Source organism: Hippoglossus hippoglossus, chromosome 7 (genome assembly GCF_009819705.1).
Source record: "Hippoglossus hippoglossus isolate fHipHip1 chromosome 7, fHipHip1.pri, whole genome shotgun sequence".
NCBI classification, from domain to species: Eukaryota; Metazoa; Chordata; class Actinopteri; order Pleuronectiformes; family Pleuronectidae; genus Hippoglossus; species Hippoglossus hippoglossus.
In genome coordinates this window covers 18534975-18558885 of record NC_047157.1, presented here as the reverse complement: position 1 = coordinate 18558885, position 23911 = coordinate 18534975, and the positions used below count along the sequence as shown (strand labels likewise).

At 40.6% G+C, this 23911-nt stretch overlaps 1 protein-coding gene across 2 annotated transcripts in view; it reads right to left on the bottom strand.

Annotated features, from left to right (window-relative positions):
* Positions 1-1427: 1427 nt before the first annotated feature.
* The window catches only part of samd10b (sterile alpha motif domain containing 10b), a 51265-nt gene continuing 28781 nt past the window's right edge, over positions 1428-23911 (bottom strand). For both annotated transcript variants that reach the window (XM_034591032.1, XM_034591031.1), the window contains exons 3-5: positions 18633-18801; positions 11653-11793; positions 1428-3124 (exon numbers count right to left, since the gene is read on the bottom strand). In XM_034591032.1, coding sequence (XP_034446923.1) covers positions 3102-3124; positions 11653-11793; positions 18633-18801 — 333 coding nt within the window. In that variant the 3' untranslated portion in view covers positions 1428-3101. The remainder of the gene's footprint in view (positions 3125-11652; positions 11794-18632; positions 18802-23911) is intronic.

The following is a 23911-nucleotide window of genomic DNA, read 5'->3' as shown; positions in this document are numbered from 1 at the left end:
TATGTGTGTGTGTGTGTGTCATTTTTCTCTCCTCTTTAAGACCTATTCCAGCATAAACACTGACCTTTTCAGGACCAGTAGACATTCTGGGGACCAAAGCTTTGTCCTAATGAGGCAAAACATCATTCCTGAGGTTAAGTTTAGGGGTAAGATGTGCATTTTTGTTAGGTTTGGCATGAGATTGTTAGAGTTAAGGTTAGGGTAAATGTTTTGGTTGGGCTATGCACAATGAATGGAAGTCAATGCAAAGTCCTAATAAGGATAGGAGTCCTAATAAGCCTGTCCGTGTGTTTGTGGTTCAGGTATTATTCATGTTGTGGGGACCTAAATCTGTTTACACAGTTACATTATGGGGAGTTGTCTTCCTTATGGGGATAAAAAGCAAGTCCCCATCATGTAAATCATCAAATTTTTGGTAACAAGGTTAGTGTAAAGATAAGGAAAGTAGAGTCTCCAGGAAATCAATGTAAGCCAGTGTAAGGTCCTCTAAAGTCATGGAGATACAACTAAGTGTGTGATCTTGTAGTATTTCTGGATGCTCAGTAAGTACAATATAGTGGAATGTTTTATTTCTAAAATTGTGAATCCAAATGTTTCTGTTTCCACTTTGTGTGCCAGAGAAGCACAGAAATAAGAAATGAATGATGTTTTGGTGAAGTGGGTATGGGAGTCAGTATTAAGCAAAATTCACACTTGCTCTGTAAAGACTGGAACAGCTTAATACCAGTTAAACTTAGACTTTAAAGTGGTTTTATACTTTGGTCATGTTTCCAAAAAATGTATTCCTTAGTGTAACTGAAGAATCACTGCAAAACTAAAGACGAAACCCTGACTTTGGTCTCATATTTTCAAATTGCCAATGTATATAAACAAATCCTCCATCCCCACAGAAACAGGCTATTTTTAGATGTGCAGAGGACATTTCATCACTTCCCTCTCATATGGAATCAGCTTTGGGGATGAGACCACACACACATATATTCTCTCAACAACACTTTCATCTTCTTCACAAAGATGTTACAATAACACAATTTCTGATATACATTTTGGAAAATGTTGTTTCCACCACTGTGAGCGCTCCTCTACAATACCCTCAGATAAGATACACTTGACTTTTAGCTGCTTCAAATTGAGCTGAGATTTAGATATGACTTGATTCTGGTGTCTTTTTTAAATTGTATTTTTATTTCCTTCTAAATTCCTATCAAATGTTGTTGCTTTCATATTAACTTTGTAATCCTGGATCTACACCAAATTTTAGTGGGTTCTTCCTTGACCCATATTACTTTTATATTTCTTATATATCCATCCTTCCACCAAGTTTCATGTAATTTTTCTCACAAACAAACCAACAAACAAATGGACAAAGTGAAAACATAACCTCCTTGGCGCAGGTAAAAATGAAATCAATTCAAGAAATCAGGAGCAAAGCTTAATCTCAATTAGTTTATTCTAAAAAGACAACTTTCATCATATTCCATACCACATGTCTTCATATCTGTAAAGCAAATAAATATTTTTCATTCTTTTTTTTGCATTTCAAACAGTTCATCAATCATTTGACTAAATAAACTGAAAGTGTGTATATACAGTACGTCAGATAATCCAAAAACATGTGTTTTACTCCTTCTAACAGTCACTTACTCACTTTAGCCAAAGATTCCTCTTCAAAGGAGAGACAGGAGGATGCTGGGGGGGTTGGGAGTTTATTTATGTATGTACGCATTTATTCATTTATTTATGTGACTTTAACTTTGTCATCGTAGATAGCTGTCTGCTGCTGTCGGGGGTGACATCTCAGGTGCTCAATTCAGTCCCGCTGGGAAACTGCGTCACTGTCACAGTGTCTTGATTTCGGAGCATTTGAAAATCACAGTGTCACATCAGGGACGGAAACCAGGAGGAACACAACAGAGGCTCGTCCCTTCTCTCCACATATCTGTGTGTGACAGATGACATACACAGTACAGCACACAGAGAAGACAGAAGCTTTGAGGTTGGCAAATGCTACCACTGTAACAGGAGCAAATCTACAGTATACGTTTCCCTCAGCAGACTCCATCCCAACGGTGTAAAAAAAGGTTTCCTTGATATTTATCCAAGACAGTGCTTCTCCTTTAAGGATTGAAATTATTGCTTTGTCAAGCGTCGATAGTCAGTGATTATCACATTAACTCTGTGCCCTCTGGATCGATTTCATTAACAAAAGACTACTGTTACATACACAGATTGAATTCTATGTTATTCTACAACGCTCATACTGTATATATATGTGTGTATATTTCTAAACTTCTCACTGACAGCAGATCAGTCACAATACAAAAAGATTGATTGTGGGAATGACATTCAGCTTCAAGCGTTATTGTTGATCCCTCTGAACCCACAGTTCCAAAACTAAAGTCCTGAGGAGAAAATGTAGCGTGAGCAGTGGCCGAGGACTTGATTAGACCGGCATCACTCCAATCCATTTAAGACCAGCTGTAATTTCTTCTGAACAGGCTCCACGGAGATCGATCCAGTGGTCCAGCGGTGGCACTGCATGTGTATGTGTGTGATTCAAAGAGTCATCTACATGTTTAAGCTTCCCTGGGTTCACAGACTTGAACTCATACTAAATAATTATTCATAATAATAACCTTAACCGGGAGAGAAAGTGAACCAAAAATTGTGAATCCTCCTTGTGCATGTGTCAAAAATAAACCTGCACACATTCACCAGGTTTCTGATTAAATCGCCCAATCAGTCCAGTCCGACTGAGGCAAGAAACCAAAAGGAGATTTGCCGTGATCAGGCACATACCAGTGACAGGTCTACATCATCTCTAGGGTTGTGAATCTTACATATTATCACTATGTTACAGTGGAGTACCTCGGCCTGGAGCTTTAAGGCTTTGTCTCTGTGTCAGTGTCTGTAAACCAGATTGGCTGTGTGGAATGAGAATCCTCCAGACTGGCTGGCATGTCGTCTGTGAGGCTTGTCCTGTCCCCCCCCCCGTTCACTCATTGATTCTCCGCTCACATATCTGAAGACGGTAGCTCTTCCATGGCTCCTACTGTGACATGGGATGGGGGAGAGGGCTGCCAAATGGATCCAGGGATGAGCTAAGAGAAGTTTCCAAAGGAGGCTGCAGAGAGAGGGGAGAGGAGGGAGAGCATAATTAGGGTCCGCATGGATAGAAAAATGGAGCGTTGAGAGTGCAGCAAAAGTTTGTTCTAACATCTTGCCCCTTTGAAACCTCTGTGCATCGTTAAAAATTCAGTACATTCCTCTATATTGGTCTTTATCTGTTAATGCATCATGAAGTTGTTTGTCCTTTGTGCTGAGCCCTAAAAACACACTAGTCTCAAAGATCCAGCAAAGCTCATCTATTGGGTTCAAAGCCCCTCTGAATCCGTATGAGACCCCTGACTCCTCCAGACTTACTCTGATCGGTGTGGCCGAGCTCTCACCATGTAACACACTGTATCAATCGCAGCACAACAACCTGCAACAAACAATAATTTAGTATGAAACTAGTATGAATTAATAAGTAAGAGGATAATTGCAGTGCATGAAAATTACTGCAGTGTCACTGATGCAGGTAATGAAAAACTGACTAGAACAATGATTTACAAGCTCAAAATAAACGTGTTCTAAGTTTATGTGAGACTTTAAAGTTGGACAACATGAAAACTCTTCAAAAGTAATGCCAAATCATCTCGCAGTATAATATCTGCCTCTACCAAGTAAGCGGATGGGACAAAGTCAAAGTACATGCCAAATATTTTTTCTCAATTTCTGTCATTGGCTCCAAATTACTTCAAAAGAGCAAGATGGCAGCACCTGTATCCGGGATATGTTAGTTTAATATTACTGCAACAGGAGGAAGTGGGGACGTGTTGTCCATCCTTAAATACAGTCTATAGAAGCGGACAGTAGATATATTGTAAATATAAATATATTTTACTATAATATACCTACTAAAATATTACACTGTGGAGAGAGCAGCTATATAAATCATATATCAAAATTATGACATTATGTAAAACAGCATGTAATGAGAAGCCTTTTTTCCTTAATGTCATTATCTTTCTCTCTCTCTCTCGAAACAACAGATGTGGCCAGGTGGTTTCCCTGACAACTAGCCATCCTGAAATAACACCAAGTGTCAGTGGGAAAGCAGACATTCCTCTGTCAGACTGTTAGCATTTCAGCTCTAAAGCCCTCATTTTCTGATCCGCCAAAGAAGATGCGCCACCTGTCTGTAGACACAGACAGACGTATCGTGGCACCGGAGTGACCCTGGACCAGGAGATGACAGAGAGGCATCGATATGACCAGCGGCTTGTACAGACACAGAGGGAACCACCCCTTTGATAGAAATCATTTTAAATGAGCTCCCTGTGGAGCCGTCAGCCTTAAAGGGATAGTTCACAGAAAAATGAAAACTCACTCATCATCTACTCACCACTATGCCGATAGAGGGGTGGGTGAAGTGTTTGAGACCAGAAAACACTTAAGGAGTCTCAGGGGTAAACTTTGTTGCAGCCGAATCCGATACAATTGAAGTAATTGAGGCTTAAAACATGGTGTAAATGACACCGTTTTGAGTCGAATATGAATGTCGGGGCTTGTGGACACTTGGATGACACCACACGAGCTGTATGGAGGCATGTTATGTTCTTTCTGTTGTTTTATTACGTCTGAAGTTAAAGTCGCCGGGTACCTCAATTGTATCGGATTCGGCTGCAACACTGTTTACCCCCGAGACTCCTAAAGTGTTTTGTGGACTCAAACACTTCACCCGCCCCTCTATCGGCATAGTGGTTGGTAGATACTGAGTGAATTTTCATATTTCGGTGAACCATCCCTTTAAGGGCTGACGGGACGAAGGGACAGCTAGAACGGCAAACGGGACAAATTTGTGCTGAAGAGAAATGACATGTTCCTCACTTTGCTCTGTCTGTTACACACAGAGTTTCATTCATATTGTAAGTCAGAGCTACGGTTCAGCTGGCAGGCATCACACAGAGCCCTGAATAAAGCTTTTCAAGGCTGGGCGCCATCACAAGAGTGGTTCATAGCTGCTAACCAGGCTTACCAAGACAGTGTTCCAGGGCAGCCAAAGTGTTGCTGACAAAAGGATGAAATTTGATTTCAAGGCTTTCTGGCAGAAAGGTTTTCCTGGCTTCACTTTTCAGTTGCAGGTTTTGTTAGGTTGAGGCAGGCTTCAGAAAAGGTAATAGTTTGGGTTAAAATAGACCCTTTCAGGAGGCTCAAAGCTTTGAAGCTACACTTCTCCCATGTGTGCCACCTCTTAGAGGCTGAAACCTGGCAGCTTCACAATTGCATTGACCAACTTTGATGACATTTTGGTGTGTTGAGAAGGAAGGGCGGCGCTGACAGTTTATCATAAAGATATACCAACAACCAGCGGCTGAGGGGGAGGAGGGCACATCTAAAATCTCCCTCCACAAAGCTTTCCAGATGTTACAACAAACCCCTGCAACCCCTGAGAGAGCTATGGCTCTGGGCTGTGGAAGACATCATCTTTACCTTTCACAGATAACACAGCCTACTGAAAATACATCAAAAATACTGTAGTGTCTAAAAAATACAAGATGTATGTGCAGCACCTTTCCCAAACATTACAGGTTTATGTACAAGAAGCATGTTTAACAGACTGTGAAGTATTGCAATGCACAGTAGTGATGGATGAAGATGTGGACGGCCCTATATGTATGCATTTTCATTTAACTTTGGAGCTCTGATTTAAATTTCTACACTGTGTGAATTTTTTACTTGACTTTTGCCTCAGGTTTAAAGTTCCAACCCCCCCCCCCCGTATTCATTCAATATTCAGCAGAAATTACGTTTTTCTGTGGGAAAAACTTTGAAAATATTAGGAAGACATGGAGCACACATATAGAGCAGAGCGGGTGGATTATGCTGCAGGTGCGTACTTCTTTATCCTTTTTGTTCCACCATGAAACTAACTGTATTTTTTTGGAGCCCATTTTATCTGACAGGAATTGAACCTCTCCACGGTCTCTGCTCATGAAGCATGAAAAGGAGTCGAGTTGAGTGTTGAGCATGACTAACTTGTTTTCTTAATCCATTTTTATGTAACAAAATTTTACCCTTTGCTCAGCACAGAGAAAAACATGAGAAAATCATATCAAATTTGTGATAGTTGCATTATTCCACAGTTGTGGTTTAAGTTCATTTATTCAGCTCTTATGTTCATTGAATAAACTGCATTCTTGTACAATATTATTCCACTTCAGATTTTTTATATCAGATTTTTCTGCACTGTGTGTTATTATTCCGTCATAGTGAGCAAAGTAAGAGGAATCAAACCGACAGCGTCCTTTTAATCTTATAACATACATGTACAAAAAGCTTCTGTTTATTCAATTAAAAAAGAAGACGATGGCTAGAATGGGGACTTTATGTATTTTTACATATTAAATATCCATGTTACTTCAAGTGTTTTCTATCATGTTGAGTTAGTGTGAATAAATCAACTCACTTGAGTGAATTAATTAAATAAATTCTGTGTTTGATATAAATATTTATGTATAACTTTATTCAATTGAAATACTTAAAGTCACCGTTTTAGGCAGATTTTTTTTTTGAGAGAGACACTGAAGAGCCTGCGCGAACTGAGCTAAACCACGTCACTGTAGAAGTCACCAAGGTTAACTATATAATATAAATTCAATTCCACTGTTAAATGTCTTGAAATGATTTTCTATAAATTGTCAACTTAATAGAATAAATAAATAGAAACCAAGCTGGAAGCACAACACTGATGCGTTATCACCTCTAAACCTGATATCGTGATGTTGTGGATAAATGGAGCAACATTAGTATTTATAGGCTCTTTAGCTACTAAATGCAGTATTCACATGATACAATGAGTAAATACTTTTCCAATTTGTATGTTTTTCTATGGACATATGTTGTTATTGTGTGAACAACAGCCTTTTCAACAGTGATTTGCAAAAGAAGTAATGTGATTCCATGTTGAGTGTGAAATGTTATTATGGGGCTTTGAGTCTGCCGCAGACAGATTAGCCTGGTGCAGACAGTAGGGCCCCACAGCCAAGGAGTAAACGTGTTACCAGTCCAAGCTTTGTTTCACTCTTTCCCACTCTCATTTCTTTATCTGTGATCTGTAGATTTTATCCACAGTGTTTTTAAGGCCAGTGACGTCTGTGGCCGGAGGTGTAATGTTTCTGGGTTGTCCGTCTGTACGTCCATCTCATTATTTTGAAACTGATATCTTGGGAGTGCAGTAAGTAGATTTCTTGACATTTGACACAAATGTTCGCTTGTACTCAAAGAAGAACTGATTACATTTTGGTGGTCGAAGGTCAAAGGTTACTGTGACCACATCCGTTACCTTTCTTGTTTTTTAATTCACCAGTACTTTGCTATCACCATTGCACTTAAATTATTATCATCACCATAGTTGTCTGCTGTTTGCAAGTATGTATTTGGTTTTAATATGTTTAATCATTTGTAATCTGTATATAAATCTTTAAATGTGTGACTTATCCGTGGAGAATGGCATAACAAAACTTTGTCTCGAGAAGTCATACGCTAATTATGACAACTATCTAAAAAGATGAAATTAAGTTTTACATCCAAGGGTCAAAGGTCAACTTCACTGTTGCACCACAAAGCTCTGCAAAGACAATTTACTGGGTATCATTTATTGACACATCACAGGAACAGAAGGGGGTGAAGACTGTGACCATATCTCCTGTTGGCGAACGAGATAAGTCTGGTTTCGTATCTGTGAAAGATCTCACTTCCAGTCTCAGTTGTCCGTCCTCATCTTTATTACATGTCAGTCGTTCTTTTCTCCACTCTGTCTTTGTCCTTAACTTAAAGAACCCACTGGTTGTAAAGGTTTAAGAAATCACTAATGTGAACAATGTGAGAACCTTGTAAGGGTTGTGTTGAGCTCCGCTACAGTTGCTCAGATCAGAGACAATCTCACATCAGAGTCAAGCTTATTTGTATTTTCGTCCTCTTTTGGAAAGTTACTGTGAGATCAATATTTAATTTTTGGTAAATCTATTGGAGATGAGTCAGACTTGAGAGGCGTGTGTGGGACATGAGGCTCCGCTAAATCACAGCAGAATTGTAAATATGTCAGGATAATTGTCCAGTGAGAGGAGCTGGGAGTGTGTGTGGAGGACGGTGAGGAGAGACCAGCATGAGGGCAAATTCTGAATCTGCATTAGCTGCTGCGCGACGAGTCTGAACATTTCTTTCTCACCTCACCTTTCTGTCTTGTCCTCTCTGTTTTCAATTTCACCATCAATCAAATCACCAAAATAAGAGTCATACTTTCTATTTTCACCATGGAAATCTGCACAATTTCTTGTTCAGATGTTTTTCTGAAAATCAAAAGAGTCTTGAGTGAAAATCAAGGAACCAGCACAGCAGATTATGTTGAAATTCCTGTTGAGATATTTTCGTCTCGATCAAATCAAATCAGTCAAGACGACCTCCTGAGTTCCCACGTCCACAGCTCCCGCTATCTCTACATGCTCTATCAGCTCTTTTCATCCAATCACAAGCTGACACGCTGGCCTTGAGCCAATCACCTGTAAGCTGTTAAAGTTTAAAATGTTCTCTCTCCCTCCTGTCATTCAGGTGTCAGTCACCCACCTGCATCCCTGCAGCACCTCAACTGAACGGGTCATTGCCTCTTCATCATGCATCAATGTTTCATTCCTCAGAAGCACAACCAGTTTCTAGGCTCTGGGGAGGAAGGCTCCTTCTGCCCAAAGCACCTAATTCACAGCAACCGCCTCCATGGTGTTCTACTTCCTTCTGGGGTCTATAGTCTATTCCACCTGTTGACAATATATCTATTTTACTCATTCTCATTCGTTTCTCTTTAAGTCCTTCCTCATTGAACTAGAGCCATGAGCCTGCATTATTAAAATCATGTTCATACTGCGTGACGTGTTTGGAGAAATAAAGTTGCCGATGGCCTTTGAAGTGTTTTTCTTTTCAAAATGTTCCAGTCCCCATGTGGACGTACATCACCTCTGCAGTGATCTCCCACCATATCACCACCTCATCACACTTCTCATTTCTCAGCACCCGAAACACCCTGTTATCGCGCCTCCAGTCCAGACACCAGGGTGTCCTACCTCCATCACCTCTGAAAACCCTGTAACCATGTGGACCTCAGGTGTTTTATGAGGCCAACAAATTAGCCTGTCCTTGTCGCCTGCTGAGAGTCAGAGTCTGCTGAACTGGCAAATGACATTTGCATTGCTCTATCAACACAAGTGTCAAACAGGAATTTAATTATTCCTCTTAACCAGTCAATTGCGTCCCACTTCTCAATTTAATACAGTTTAATTCAATTCAACATGCTTCACTGCCATGAATGTCACCACAAACTTTAACACTTATAAGTTGAGTTAAAATGATGCGAGGGAATAATAACTTAGAAAACAAAATAAAGGGATTTACAGCATCCTGGTGGTCAGAAGGATTGAGGCACGAGCCAAATAGCCTTGACTTCTCTGCTTTGATTATGGCCACAAGGCTTTTGGTCACATTTCATCATCACTTCCCCGCTTCCTTCTATTTCTCATCAACCCCCTATTCACTGAAACAAAGATATTTTATGACGTTTGTTAAGTTTATGCCTAAAAAAATGGGCTGGTTGATTTGTGGTGCCTGGAACCTCAGTGTGTTTCAGTTTGCGTATGCAGAGAATTAAATAATTATATATTTTTAAAATCTTTATAATAACTGGAGAGCAGCCTTGCTTTATTATGTAACTGCTGCCCTTGTTCTTTCGTTGCTGTTGGATAATGACATGGTTCACTGTTCAGGGTTTACATGGGAATGCTTTTCCTGGACTATTTGATGTGCCCTTGTTTTACTCTATGACTTCAGCTGAATTGGGAACATTTCATTTAAAGTTTTAGTCTTTAGAGAACAACCTCTTTTTTCCTCCCTCAAACACGCACACACCACACACTTGTACTTCTATCTTAGTGAGAACACTCATTGGCATAATGCGTTTACCCTAACCTTAACTATCACAACTACAGGCCTAACCCTAACCCTAACCTAAATCCAGTTGTAACCCTAACCCTAAAACCAAGTCTTAACCCTCAAACAAGCCTTTGAAAAAGGGAGAACTCATCTTTTTGTGAGGCATGGACCTCAATACTAGACATGCTCCGATTCCAGCATCTGAAATGCCTCCAATGCTCCCGAAAATGGGGCGGGGATCGGCAAGTACGCAAATCTATGTACTGATCCGATAACGCATTTTTGTGTATTAGTTTCACTCAGGTAAAAATGCAATTGTTTTTCTAATCCGGAAATTACTTTTTCTTCATTGTCCAAAACACTAGTTGCTGTTCGTTATTGGCCGATATGCAAAGGCAGGGACGGAATAAATGGTATCAGAACATCTCTATTCAAAACACATTGTAGTACGTAAATACAATTTTTAATAAAAACAACAGCAGCAGCATGAATGGTCAGAGAGCGAATGTGAGCTTGTCATATTACAACAATGACTTCATTTACTTATTTAGATATAGCTGGTGCATAATAAATATTTGATTGCAAAAACAAGGTCATTGTTTGGGCTGAATTCTATTTTGGTCCAAAGCATTTATGCAAACAGAGATTTGTTTACAGCGAATGGTTGTGTATTTATGTTTTATTTTTATTAATAAAGGCCCTGCACCTGGACGCTCGGTGAATAAGAGGAGCACAGTAAAAACATCCAGACACGTTTTCTGCCTCTTGTTTGAGGAGTGAATTACTAGGCAGCACATTGGAAACAACTACAGCAACAAGCAGGCTGCAATTTCACTTAAATACTGCAGATCTCCTCTTATTCTGGGGAATGAGCGCTGCCAGGAGGCTGCTGCTGAATATAGGTCATGATCTTGAATAATGGAGTCCAATGGAAAACCTGAGTGAAATGGCTGGAAGGTGCTCGGTGCGTCTGGCTCGGAATACAAAATCATGAAAAACTAAGGCACTACTCATCCATCAAAAAACTTTGTGCCCTGTGAGCCTTTACTAACACAATTTAGGAGTTTAAAAATATATGTACATAATATATGTCTGTCTATATATCTGCATGTTTTACATTGTGGATGACTTTTCATCCAATTCATAGCTACCTTTTTTATCCAGGTAGTTACTGGGAATAGTTGAAATCCAGCTCTACACAGTGAAACAAAATGTGTTAGACTTTGATGCCACAAAAACAGTCACCAGAACAGGCTCATGAAAAGCGAGCCCCATCAACTGTTGAATCCAGGTCAACAGAGATGGACTGGGCCAGTTTATTGATGGCTGAATAATAAAAGCGTTTACTAGAGCCCTCATTCAAAAAGCAGGGCAGCAAATCAACAGTGTCGATCAATAAAACCGCACACAGCCACTAGCAATTGCACTTCATGTGTGTCATGGAGGACATGCATGGCCTCGGACTGTCTACATCCAATTTAACCAAACCCTACTAATCGCCTTTTGCTTGTCGGTTGGCTTTTCTTTCCCTCTCTTACATGAACACGCTTAGAAAGACGACTCCTCACAGAAATGTACAGAAAACATGTTGACTCTCACACACTCACACACACAAACTGTCTTGTTACTCACTTCTGCTCAGGAGCTGCAGGTTGCGGACCTCTTCTCTGACCTGCAGCTGGAGGACCTGTTGGAGGACCTCCTGCCTCAGCGTCTCCTGCACGATCCCCATCCTCTCAAGCTTTTCGCCGTTCAAACGCAGCAAAGCCCGTCCTGCCAAGAGGAGGTGTAGAGTGGTTAGGAATCGCTCAGAGTGGTTAGGAATTCACTCATCTAGAGAAATAGCCCTCTCTGCACGGCATTAATATGACCATAAGAGGTGAAGTAATTTGATTTAGCCTGTGGAAATCAATCATTTAAGTCAATCAGATGGTGGAATTATTGCTAACACTTATAACATAGCTGTAAGAAGATATGAGACATTTCAAGTGATTATTTATGTATGGTAATTGACGTCAATAATTTAACTATAACTCCGTATTACTCCATTAAGTAGTTAAGTAGTTATTAGATCCATTAGTGTGTTTTAGAGCATTTTACATTCACATACTGCTAATAAATGCTAAACTAGAGCGACCTAAAGTGTTTCCAAATAATTTAGTAAATTGGTCAGTGCAGTGTGATTGTATATCAGGTGTATGCACAGACACAGATGTGCTCCACAGAAATCATTCAACCAATATCTTCTTAAAATACTAATTCTGTCGGTCAGTGATACAAACACCCTTAAAATGTGTTCAGGTTCAAAACACAGCCCGCTCTCTGAGGAGTTTCTGTGTTCCTGCAGGTTTCCTCAAAGTCTTCAAACAAGTGCATTCAACAGGGAAAGGAGACTATTAATTTCCAGTTAGTCTGAATGTAACTTCCTCTCATATGCTGAGAATATGTCTGCAACTGTATATTGGATATTTTCAGATGTTTAATTTACGTCTCAGGATGAGGTGTTTATTTTCTGGTGTGCCCGGCGGCCTGGCAGTAAAAGACGGTGGCGTGGGCAGGATTACCCGTGCTGGCTGTTTGCTGTGGCTGAGCTTTACTACAGAGTTTGTCAGTTAACCCTGTGGGACACCCCCATTTAACATACCATTACCCACAGTAAACAGCTTTTACAAGCAAGCTGCTCTCACACAAACACAAAGAAAACGGGAAAAACTTGAGACATGCATGTGTGGTGACACAGGCGCACACACGCAGGTTACCATGGATATGGGAGCTATGTCCTTCACCAGTTCAGACAGAAGAGGAATCCATCATATCTGCAGCCGCTCCGTAAGATGTCCAAATCATAATTAGACTCATTACTCATGCAGCTCACTCTCTGTACCATTCATTCCCATTTTCTTCCCTTGGACATTAGTACACCCCTCTGTCTGTTGGTTCAACTCTTTATTTCCCTATACAGTATGTACATTATGTATGTGCTGCAGAGGAACAGTATCCCAAGTAATGTATGCTTTCACATAGTATGTGCTTCATACACATAATACACAAACACATGCAAGCACAGAGTTACTTTATTCATCCACAGCAGCCAATAAGCATGTCTGAGAGAGGAGAGCAGAGAGAGCAAGAGAAAGAGAAATGACAGAAAAGAAAACAACAGAATAAAAGAGAAGATGACCAGAAGAAAGTTAGTGAAAGGAGAACTGGAGTCCTTTGTCCTTTTTCTGAGCCCATGAAATATATATGTCCTTAATAGAGAGCTGGCAGTCATATTTTATAAAACAGGTTTGAGGTTGGAGAACAGACTTGAGGTTGTAACAGTGTGATAGACTCAGGTAGGTCTGTTGTGACCCCCAGTGGTTCCAGGCCTGGGCTAAAGTGCTCTGAAAGCATGTGTATAACAAACTGAGTGACTGTAACAATATCACAGTACTACAACAAACTAGAATTACTGCCCTGCGGTTGAATGCCTCCGCCAACCAGTGCAGTTTCAGTCTACAATTTTTTTTACGAGAGTCCAAGTGACAACTGGTCAAGATTGGAATAAGTTCCCTCAATAGAGACTTTTCTCATGTCCAAGAGGCCAAATCATGTTTTGTGAGGTCACCGTGACTGTGACCTTTGAAAACCCAAATCGAATCAGTACATTTTTCGGTCTAAGTGAAACATTGGTGCCAAATTTGAGATGATTTTCTCGACACGTGATAATATAAAGTATTCACAAGGTTTAAAAAAAGAGTTCTGTGAGGTCACAGAGACCTTAACCCTTTGACTGCTAGAATCGAATCAGTCTTTGAGTCCAAGTGAACATTTACACCAAATTTAAAGAAATTCCCTCAAGGTGTTCCTGAGATGTTGCGTTCATAAGACCAAAAACGTGTTGTGTGAGGTCACAGTGAGCTTGACCTCTGAGCTTTGACCACCATAATTTAATCCTCGAGTCAAACTGACCAAGAAGAATGGGACGGATGAAGAACCCTAAAACCTAATGCCTCTGTCCACTGGCTTTTTTCATCTGCGTGGAGGCATCACAATCCTTGGAGTTGTACCACATTGGTCTACAACATCCATATTCCTCTTTTGGAATATTTTTTCCTCAATTATGTGGCCAGAGTTCTCGACAGTCTTCCCATGTTTTCAACCATTTGTCCCAGTTCACTGATCTGCTGACCGATGCACTCTCACAAATCAAAGCTCATGAGGCTCTGTCTGGTCCAATCTTCATTTTCTTCTTTTTATGCAACTCTAACTGTGCACAGAGTCGTGCGCACCCTCTGGAGGTAAAACACATTTGATCAAAGTATTGAACGTTTGAGAAATCCTGTACTGAATCCAATCTCTTAGAGTGGCACTGAAGTAGGAGCTAAAGTTTGATTATCGGGACAGAGCTAGAGTTCTGTACTTTGACCCCAGAGATGAGGGAACTTTTATTGTTAACAAAGCTTTGTTGAAGTTGAGTGATTGATTCTTTGATGGCAGCAGACAGACTGAACATTATATCAGCAAGCAGCAATAATTATGGTTTTCTTCTTACATCCCATGTCTCTGAGATATGAGACGCAGCCCTCACTGGAACTTGACAGGCCAAACATGGACAGAACTGTGAACTAGTCCCCTGACAACCAAAGGGTTGAACAATGAGTACAATAACCACGTCCACTGTGGGCAAGGCATAAAAAAACAGTTAGCTCTCATTATGTTTTATTGGATGTGCGTGCGTGCGTGCGTGCGTGCGTGCGTGTGTGTGTGTGTGTGTGTGTGTGTGTGTGTGTGTGTGTGTGTGTGTGCGTGTGGTACTGTGTGATTATTAACTGCTCTTCAGAGTCCAGGTGCCCTCTTTTTCTAGCACATAGAGCTGAACAGTATATTGTGTGTGAGCACAACTACCTACGGGATACAACAACAATAGTTGTTCATTTATTTTGTGCACAGTTACACAATTTTGTGCACAAACACACTCCCGTATGCACATACACACTCATCAACCTATTCTTCCCATCGCCGCTATAGTTTTCAAAGGTGTGTTGGCCAACAGTGTGCACCAGAAATACCACTGCTGTCAGTCTCTGTCTCTCTCTGTCTCTCTCTGTCTCTCTCTCTCTCTGTCTGCCTGCATGCATGCGTGTGTACGAGCACCGAAATGAGACAAAGCAGATGAATGGAGCTCAAATCAATTCCCTTCAGACAGACTTAATACAGGTCCTATAATAATTGCCTGCAGATAGGGAAAGTAGTGCTGTCAAAGGAGAGGAAGAAAAAAAAAAGAGACACAAAAACAAAAGCTGTTTCAATAGAGATTGCTTCTCTCAATTTGGCTTCAAAATAAACTGCTTATTAACAATGTCTCTGGGCAAATGGGAAGCAGTTCTGCCTCGGCCGGGACCATAATGACGCTTAAAACAGGGTGAAAAGCAATCCAAGAGGGAGAAAGGTAAAGGCTTCCTTATAAGAGAACAACCTTTAGATTAAACCTTTGATAGGCCACCAATTCAGTCCCTGCTTTCCCTGAAGGCCTACATAATGTATCACCTCTCTGGCAGCCTGTATATACAGTAGCATCAAGGTTGAGTGTGTTGCCCTCCAGCTACATTTCCCATGTAACTCACTCCGTTTATTTCACTTTCACTCTGGGTAAATGTATACACTGTATATTCTCTCGATATATCTTCATCCCGTCTGGCTTATTTGGCACACGTGGTATTAAAATTGTGACCCGTGTCAGGATATGACCTTCGATAAGATGAATAGAACATTAATGCAAGGTGTAAATTCATGCCGCAGCAGCTGGAATGTAATTCTACCTGTAAGATCACATCTGGAGGTGGTTTAACCTGCGTTTTTGTCAGATCTCAGTCTATAAACGTACAGACCGACCGCAGATGACAGTTTATTGACTGACACCTGAGGTGCTGAAGTCGAACCTGCTGATTGACTGTATGGCTGCAGTTTCTCATGGCAGAGCGGACGGAATGTGGAGAGCAATAAATAAATGAAATCAGTAGGTGTGAATGCAGTCATGCCATTATTCAGAGAACCAATTTAGGCACAGACCACATCAATAATACCAGGGGGTATGAATAAACAGGGCTTCTGTCACTAAATCCCATTCACACCATGGCCCCCCTTTCACTGTCAAGCTTTCATCTGCCACTATTGATTAATATACACAGTTTTTTAATTACCTAAATATTTCCTTAACTTAAATTACACTAAAATCTGCTGCAGTTGTATTCAGACAGTTGACTTTAAATAACACTGGTATCTAAGTTAATTCTTTAAAATATGAAAAGTTGAACTCATAAGAAATGAAACACCCCCCCCCCACGTTCAAATCACTTCAGTCAGAGTGTTTTCTGCAGCTGCCTCACTTGATCCGATTGGAGCTTTTAGCAGCTAATGATATCAAACTTTTAAAATATGCTAGTTGCAGTGTAATTTCTGTTGTGTGATGTGTAACTTTATAAAGTTAGACTTTACAAATCTTATCTTATGTTACTGGTAAACTACATTTATGTATTTCTGATGATTCTGTAGGTCCCAGCGCACCAAAGGTTTATATTTATCAGTAAGAAGAGTAAATCACAAGGCAACTAATTTCCTTCACATATATTACTGTGTGGTGAAAATGCCTGGCAGTCAATTTCCTACCCTTGACCATCAGCAGACAGAATTATCTAAATGTAAAATATTTGGAATATAAGAGCCAGTAAAAGTATGAGGAAAGATGAAAGCATGAATTAAATGTAAGAGCGAGAGACACTGAAGAAGCTGCACTGACCTCAGGCAACTTGTTTCACGGTAATGGTGCCCTTACACTGAGAGACTGAGAGAATCACTTTACTATTACTTTTGGGTCAGTAGACAAAGATGATACACACACACACACACACACACACACACACACACACACACACACACACACACACACACACACACACACACACACACACACACACACACACACACACACACACACACACACACTCTCCATTTCTTCACTGCTGCTGAGATCCAACCTCCTTCTTTGTTTGAAAACGGCAGAGACTTTGTAACAACATAACAAATTTTCCCCAAGCCGCTCCTTCTGTGTGTGTGTTTGAAAAGACATAAATAAAAGTGATCACATCAGAGCTGCTCTAACTGTGACGGTGGCAGCATTGTTAACCCTGAAGCCAGTGTGTGTGTGTGTATATATATGTGCCTGTGTGTTTATGTGTGTATATGCAAATTTGAGTGGTGGCTAACCCCACGGCACAGAACAGCAATCTGTTCTCAGCAAGACACTAAAACAGAAACTGCTCTACCGTGTGGTCTGTCATGGCCGTCTGAGGGTGTGTGTGAATAAATGTGTGTGTGTGTTATTCTCGCTCGCAAGTGGCGTGCATTTGTGTGGGCTCACTCCAAAATAAATGCATGTGTGCATGTGTGTTTTTGTGAGGGTGTTGTTTGAACTTGAAACACGATAACCTCCCATTTTCTTCTGCGGCTTTCCCTTTCTTCTCCAAAAATAGGCTGCACTCCTTTTCGTTACCTCACATGAATGCCTTCTAAATCTCCTTTGGAGAGATTTGGGTGTAAACCTGTTTCCAGTTGAAAAGGCTAAGCCCTGGAACCACAAACCTAAAAATAATACGTGCGTGAGATTTGGTAAGCCTTTTATGGCATTGCCTTGAAATGTCTTAGTCCGCGGGAGAATCACGGAGGTCAATGAGCAAGGTCCTAAAGATATTAAAGGATTTTTTCTGCGTCAGTCTTAATATTGATGTGGATCTTGGTGCCTTGGTCTGTGCTGTAAGGTATGAGGGAGAAACTGCACCGATTTTGCTCGGTTCAAAAAACTGCACTCCCATGTTTGAGGCGCGTATGAAACCTCTGCAGTCCCACTGAGCTAAATCAAGTCGCTATATATAAAAGTTCCCCACTGAGCTGTGATGGACAGATACCTTCTAATGGTGGCATGTGGGTTTTGTTGCTGGATTTGACTTAATGCTCAAGTGTTACTAACAAAGTGAATGAGAAACACGGTACAAACATAGCTACATGTGTACTGGACAATGAATTTGAAGGGTTAATTCAAATTGTCCATCTTAACCACTGTTAGCCTCAACCTGATCCTTTTAGAATCTCTCAGGGGAAATCTACAGTTGTTTTTTATTCTGTCTAATATGCTTTAGATGAGACAGGAACAAATCCCAGTGTGTTTGGTGGACAAGAGAAAACTGGAGCGACTCCAAGACGTCACAAATATAATCCGAACCCAGAGTCAGAGTGGGTTTTTACCTAATTATTTGAGTCCCCGCAACAACTAATTTGCATAATGTTTCTTGTAGGTAGTCTCAGTGAAATACAGACGGCATGTTTGTGTGGCTGTGTATTTTGTCCCCCATTTCTTTTTTACCTATTTAATGCACACATTGACATATCAGTGTTAATAAGGTTGATTTTAAATGTTCTAAACCTATATTCTTTAACCAATCCCAGGTCACTTTCATTTGATTTACACTATCAAGAGTCACTACAACAAAAGGATTCGATATGAGCATCTGGTCTCAGCAACAAATGATGCTTGACAATGGTGTGCAATCAGCGTGGTGTGTTGTGGACTGTACCTGTGATGGCGTGATGAGAGAAGGCCTCGACGTAAGTTAGGTAGTTGTGAGGACAGTGTTTCTTAAGCCACTTGCAGACGTCCTGCTGAGTCCACAGCACCACAGGTTTGGACAGACTGGAGAGTGTCGGACTGGTGTGATACACAGTGAAGGCTTCACCCGGACGCAGCTAAAGAAACACACAAGAAGCAGAGATCATTCCAGGTTAGTGCAGGTACAGTAATAGTTATACAATGTCAGTGAGTGTAGGTATATGTGTGCGTATTGGCAAGTTCCACATTTTTCAGATAATCACCTTGTAATTGCTCCGAGCTTTTAAAATATACGCAACATGCAGAATGTTCTCATTAATGTAAAATCTGTTGCAGTGTGTTTTAATGCCACAGTTTGCAGGAAAATCCCTTTTGGTTGTCAAATAAATCAGTACGATGGAGTATTAGAGCCACTTAGAGCGAGAATAACGTAATAATAATAATATTATGAGAAAAAAGATGTAGCATTAGGAGAAAAATGTCTAATGGGCTCTTCTTGCTGTTAACTGGTAATAGTTTGGTAATTTCACTTATTTCTTATTTGTGAAATTTCCAATTATATTTTCATATGGTCCTCATTACTCATATGTGATATATCAGAAATGGAAGAGTGCATTAAATAAATCTCTTTTTTATTACAGATACAAGCCAAATCATTACTGTAGTGTTACCTATGTAATAAGCTTAAATCTAACCCACTGTAACAGTGAATTTAGTGTTTAGGTTTGTAGGCACAGATGGACAAACAGCTGCTGTTCTTCTGATTAAAGGGCTCCCAGAGAGAACACCTTTCAGAGAGAATGAAGTTCCACTGCTTCCTTTTCTCACACATTACATTATTTTAAATCTGTACTACACTCTACTGTCAACAACTCATCCTGTTGCGCTATCTACATTCCACTGGTTATTCCCACCAGCAGCACGGCTGCAAACGCTGTGTCGTATTGTGTCTGGCACGGTCATTCCCCGGAGGTAATTTTCCCAGACAGCAGTGTCTTCATTATACAGTCTGCATAATATTAGTGTGACTCTTGTCATCTTTATCTTTCAACTTTTCGCCTTTACTCCTCTCATCCTCCATTTCTTTTCTTCTTCACACGCTTCTCCTTCGCGGCCCATCCTCTGTGCTTCAATGTGCGGGGAATTAACACGGACGTTAATAAAGTCACAACCGGTTCAGATGGGCAGAAGACGCAACCAGTTGTCTTCTCAGCTCTCCCTCTCCCTTTCTCTCTCTCTCTCTGTGTTGAGCGACTTAACTCTCATATCTAATCCTTTCATTCAAGCCGTGACTGAGCCAACTCCGCAACAAAGGACTTGGCTGATTTTCAACAGAGGAACGCTGAAGTGCTGCCAAATGTTCCACATCATAACTGACTGCATTTAATGGGATTGTGTATGCTGAAATGTCGCACACTCAAACGAAAGATGCACGCGTTTCCGTGGCTTCATATCCATAGTTATCCGCTGTTAACGACACAAAGTGTAGCTCCCACCTCCATATCTCAAAATGTGATGGAAGCAAGTTCATAACCATCTTTGCCAGCTGCTGTAATGAGAACTCCTGTCGATTTAAGCACCAATCAGCCCCATCAAGTTCTGCTTGGTCCACTCGCTAAGTGTGTTCTGCTTTGTAGGCCTTAATTGGAAACAACTCCATTTTCCCTGCCCCAGTGTGTTTCCTTATTACGCGCATGCACATACATCCCGACTTGACAGAGCGTTGAGGCCATTTTAATAACCCAAATTTACTGCTCACCCCCATCATTAATTGAGATCTAGTTGGGAAAGGTGTGGAAACCCTCCCTCTCGTGGGTGATTGAGTGTAGACAAGAGAGGGTAAGAATGCTCCCTCATCTTTATGGATAATAACTGACTCCACAGAACCCTGAAGCTGCACAAAGATCTGTTCATCTTTTTATTCAAAGTTCAGTGAAGCTTTAGTCGGTACGCAGAACCCTCAACTGGAGACTCGGTTGTTGTTGAATTTGTCATAAAAGTAGTGTAAAACAAACGTAGGTATACCCACTTATTTTTCAATCTGCGAAGTGTTTACCCACTTCTAAATAGCCTGTGGTGCGCATCATTCAATCGTGTCCTGCATTCGAAGAAGAAGACTAACCTGCCGTGATGTCATTACTCAGCTCAGCTTGGTAAGTATGGGTCGCTGGAAAACATGCGAGTACTGGTAAATGTGTATTCGTGTGTAGTATAGTTCTTAGGAGTCACAAACAGAAGTATTTGTGCTGGTGTTTTATCAGCGTGTCTGCCAGTTTCCTCAGTGAACATTTCTTAGCATAGACACCATTATTGTTACTCAGCGAATTTCTTTGCATTGGTAAACCAACCATAATACCAAGCTAATTCAGAATGAGCTTGTGTTAAATTATTATGGACATTTGTGGATATAACAGCACAAGTTCACTAAATAGGTGTGTTGGTTTGAAGCCTTAACCTTCACCTTTAACAATACACATGCACGGTGGGAAGGTAATAAGATGTGTGTTCCAATGGTTGATATTGCCAAATGCACATCCCGGAAAAATTCCTAAATATTTATATAAAATATGACTTCATCATAAATAAAAGTGGTTGTTGTTGACCGTTTCTTCAGAGTGCGAATTATTTACCAGAAATTTACATTTTCTAGATACAAAACATTGCAGAAGATTTCTGAAGCGGAGACTGTGAATTATTTTTGACAGAGTCGAAGAGGATTGCTTTGTATGAAAAATTGAAATGATGCAATTGGAAAGTCATATTTCAACAGGAGAGATACGAGGTAATAGGAAAACACGAGGTGTTTTGATGTGCATCATCCAAAGACGACACTTCTCAGCTCATCAGGGAGCTTCACTCTCCAATGTATCAAAGATTAAAGATGTTTCTAAACTTTTAGGAAAAGGAGTACGTTTTTACTACACTATCATTATTTACATGTGTGCTGCCTGTATGATGGAGCTGATGTGTTTCCCTGCTGCCCCCACGGCCCATGACATTAAAACATAAATCTAAATTATCACAGTATTGAGTCAAAGATTTAGCCGGCATATTTATAATAATCCAAGGATCTATCTTATATGAGAAAATACATTTTAATACATAGTGTATACTTCTAAAAAGATGACCCAACAATCTGTAATAATTCATCTTATATTATCTTTAATAGCATCAGAGGCATTGCATCATAATAGAAGAATGAGATGTATTTAAGATCTATTGTAGGTCAAGAGAGGGGATAATATAATATTCTCTGAGATTTTAAAGTCACAAATTCACAAGAAAAAATAAATAAAATTGCGTTTTCTTCTGTGAATGAACCATATTGATTTACTCTACACGGTTGGATTTACATCATCACTCCACATATGCTGCTATTTTCAGTGTGAAACGCCTGCAGTGAAAGATCTAATCAAATTATACCTTTAAAATCGGAGTCAAGAATATGAAAAACGCTTGTCTCTGCTCACAATCGCATTATTATCAGACTTTGAAGAGAGACATTGCCATGAAGCAACATACTGATTTGAATAAGTTGAAAGCTTTGTGCATCTGGGACAACAGCGCAGTGGAAATGATGCTCAGCAAGCAGCTGCATCTCCGGTGTGATGAGATTGATACAAGCTTTCAAAGTGAAGCACATAGCAGTGTGGTTCCTGAGCAATAACACACTTCTAATTTCTGACTTTAATCTGAAAGAATTTTAGATTATTTTTCTATTCTCAGATTTTTTTCCCGTGAACATTTTTTCCGTGTAGATTTACTGTTCGGTACAGTACCAAAGAAACATGACAAATACAGGATGAACAAAGAACAACAAAAAGAAAGAGAAGACAATACACAGGGGAGTGGGGGGGGTACTCCTTGCGTGAGTAATGGCCTTCATCATCAAGAAGCCATACAGCAGGAAAATGGAATGATATGTCCCCATCATCCCACCTCCTCTCTTCCTCCTCCCCTGGTTCTCGCGTGGTTCTTTCTGCAGCCATCCATCAGTGTGTCTCCCCTCTGGCTGGCTCTCTTTCGTCCCTGTTCACCCTCTACCACCCCCACTCCTCCCCAGACCTACTTCTGTCCAGCGGGAGCAGCACCCTCATTCATTACAGGGAGGAGAGTGAGGGAGAGATGGACCGGAGGAGGGGAGGAGAGGAGAGGCACAGGCAAAGTGGAGGCTGTATGTAGAGCGGAAGCTTTAATAGGAGAATGAGGAAGAAGAGGAGGAGGAAGGTGGGAGATGTATACTGTAGGGAAAACAGACTGTATGGACAATTTGAATGACGCATCTCCACTTCCTCCCACTATCGAGAAATGAAGCAAAAATATCCCGAATACGAACGCTGCCATTTTGCACATTTGGATCCAGAGGGTGGAGGTGGAGGTGGAGGGATGGAGCCACGGAAGCGAGGTCCCACTGATAAATGCATTCCACCATTCAGCTGTCAATCATCATGTTTCATTCTAGTTTTTATAGCATCAAATAACTAACTGCAACCAAACTTACTGGAAAAAAAAAATCAACATTTGCACATACTTCAGTGTAAAAACTACCCAAAATGACATAACATTTATTTGATGTGCACTTTATGTTTGGTCCACGTACCATAACACGGAGGAGGCGGGACTTTTGACCTATAGGCTACTGTACCCAATCGAGATGCTGTGGCTTCACTCTAGGGCAGCAGTCATGTCGTCCATCTCCATCTACTCTCTATAAAATAGACTGCTACAAGTGGCTTTTTAGACAAACGGAAGGAAAACTTGTGATAATTGATATCAGACTGGGCCTTTTTCTTTAGCTCCCATATCAAATCATGTTGCAAAACAAAAAACTAAAGATTGATACCACTCTTATGTTTGTAGCTTAATATGAAACTGCAGCCATCTTAGCATCAATTTAAGGATAATGGCTGCAGTATAGGTCATAAATCCTGCCTCCTACATGTTAGTGGATGGGACACGGACCAAATTAAAAAAGTGGTTTTGTCATTTCTGGTTGTCCTTATCACAATAGTGTTCCATGGTTCATTTCTCCAGTGAGGGTATGTCCAGTCTCTTTATGCTGAACTATAAGCTAATTGGCTAGTGGCTAGCTTCAATAATGTTGTACAGATATGAGAGGGGGAAATAAGGCAAAGATACCTGATCAATTATTAACATCACAACAGATGGTAATAAAGGTGTGTCTGTTCCACATGTTATTCTGCCGTCCTGCTTCCTCACATCCCATTTCCCCTCCGACTCCACATA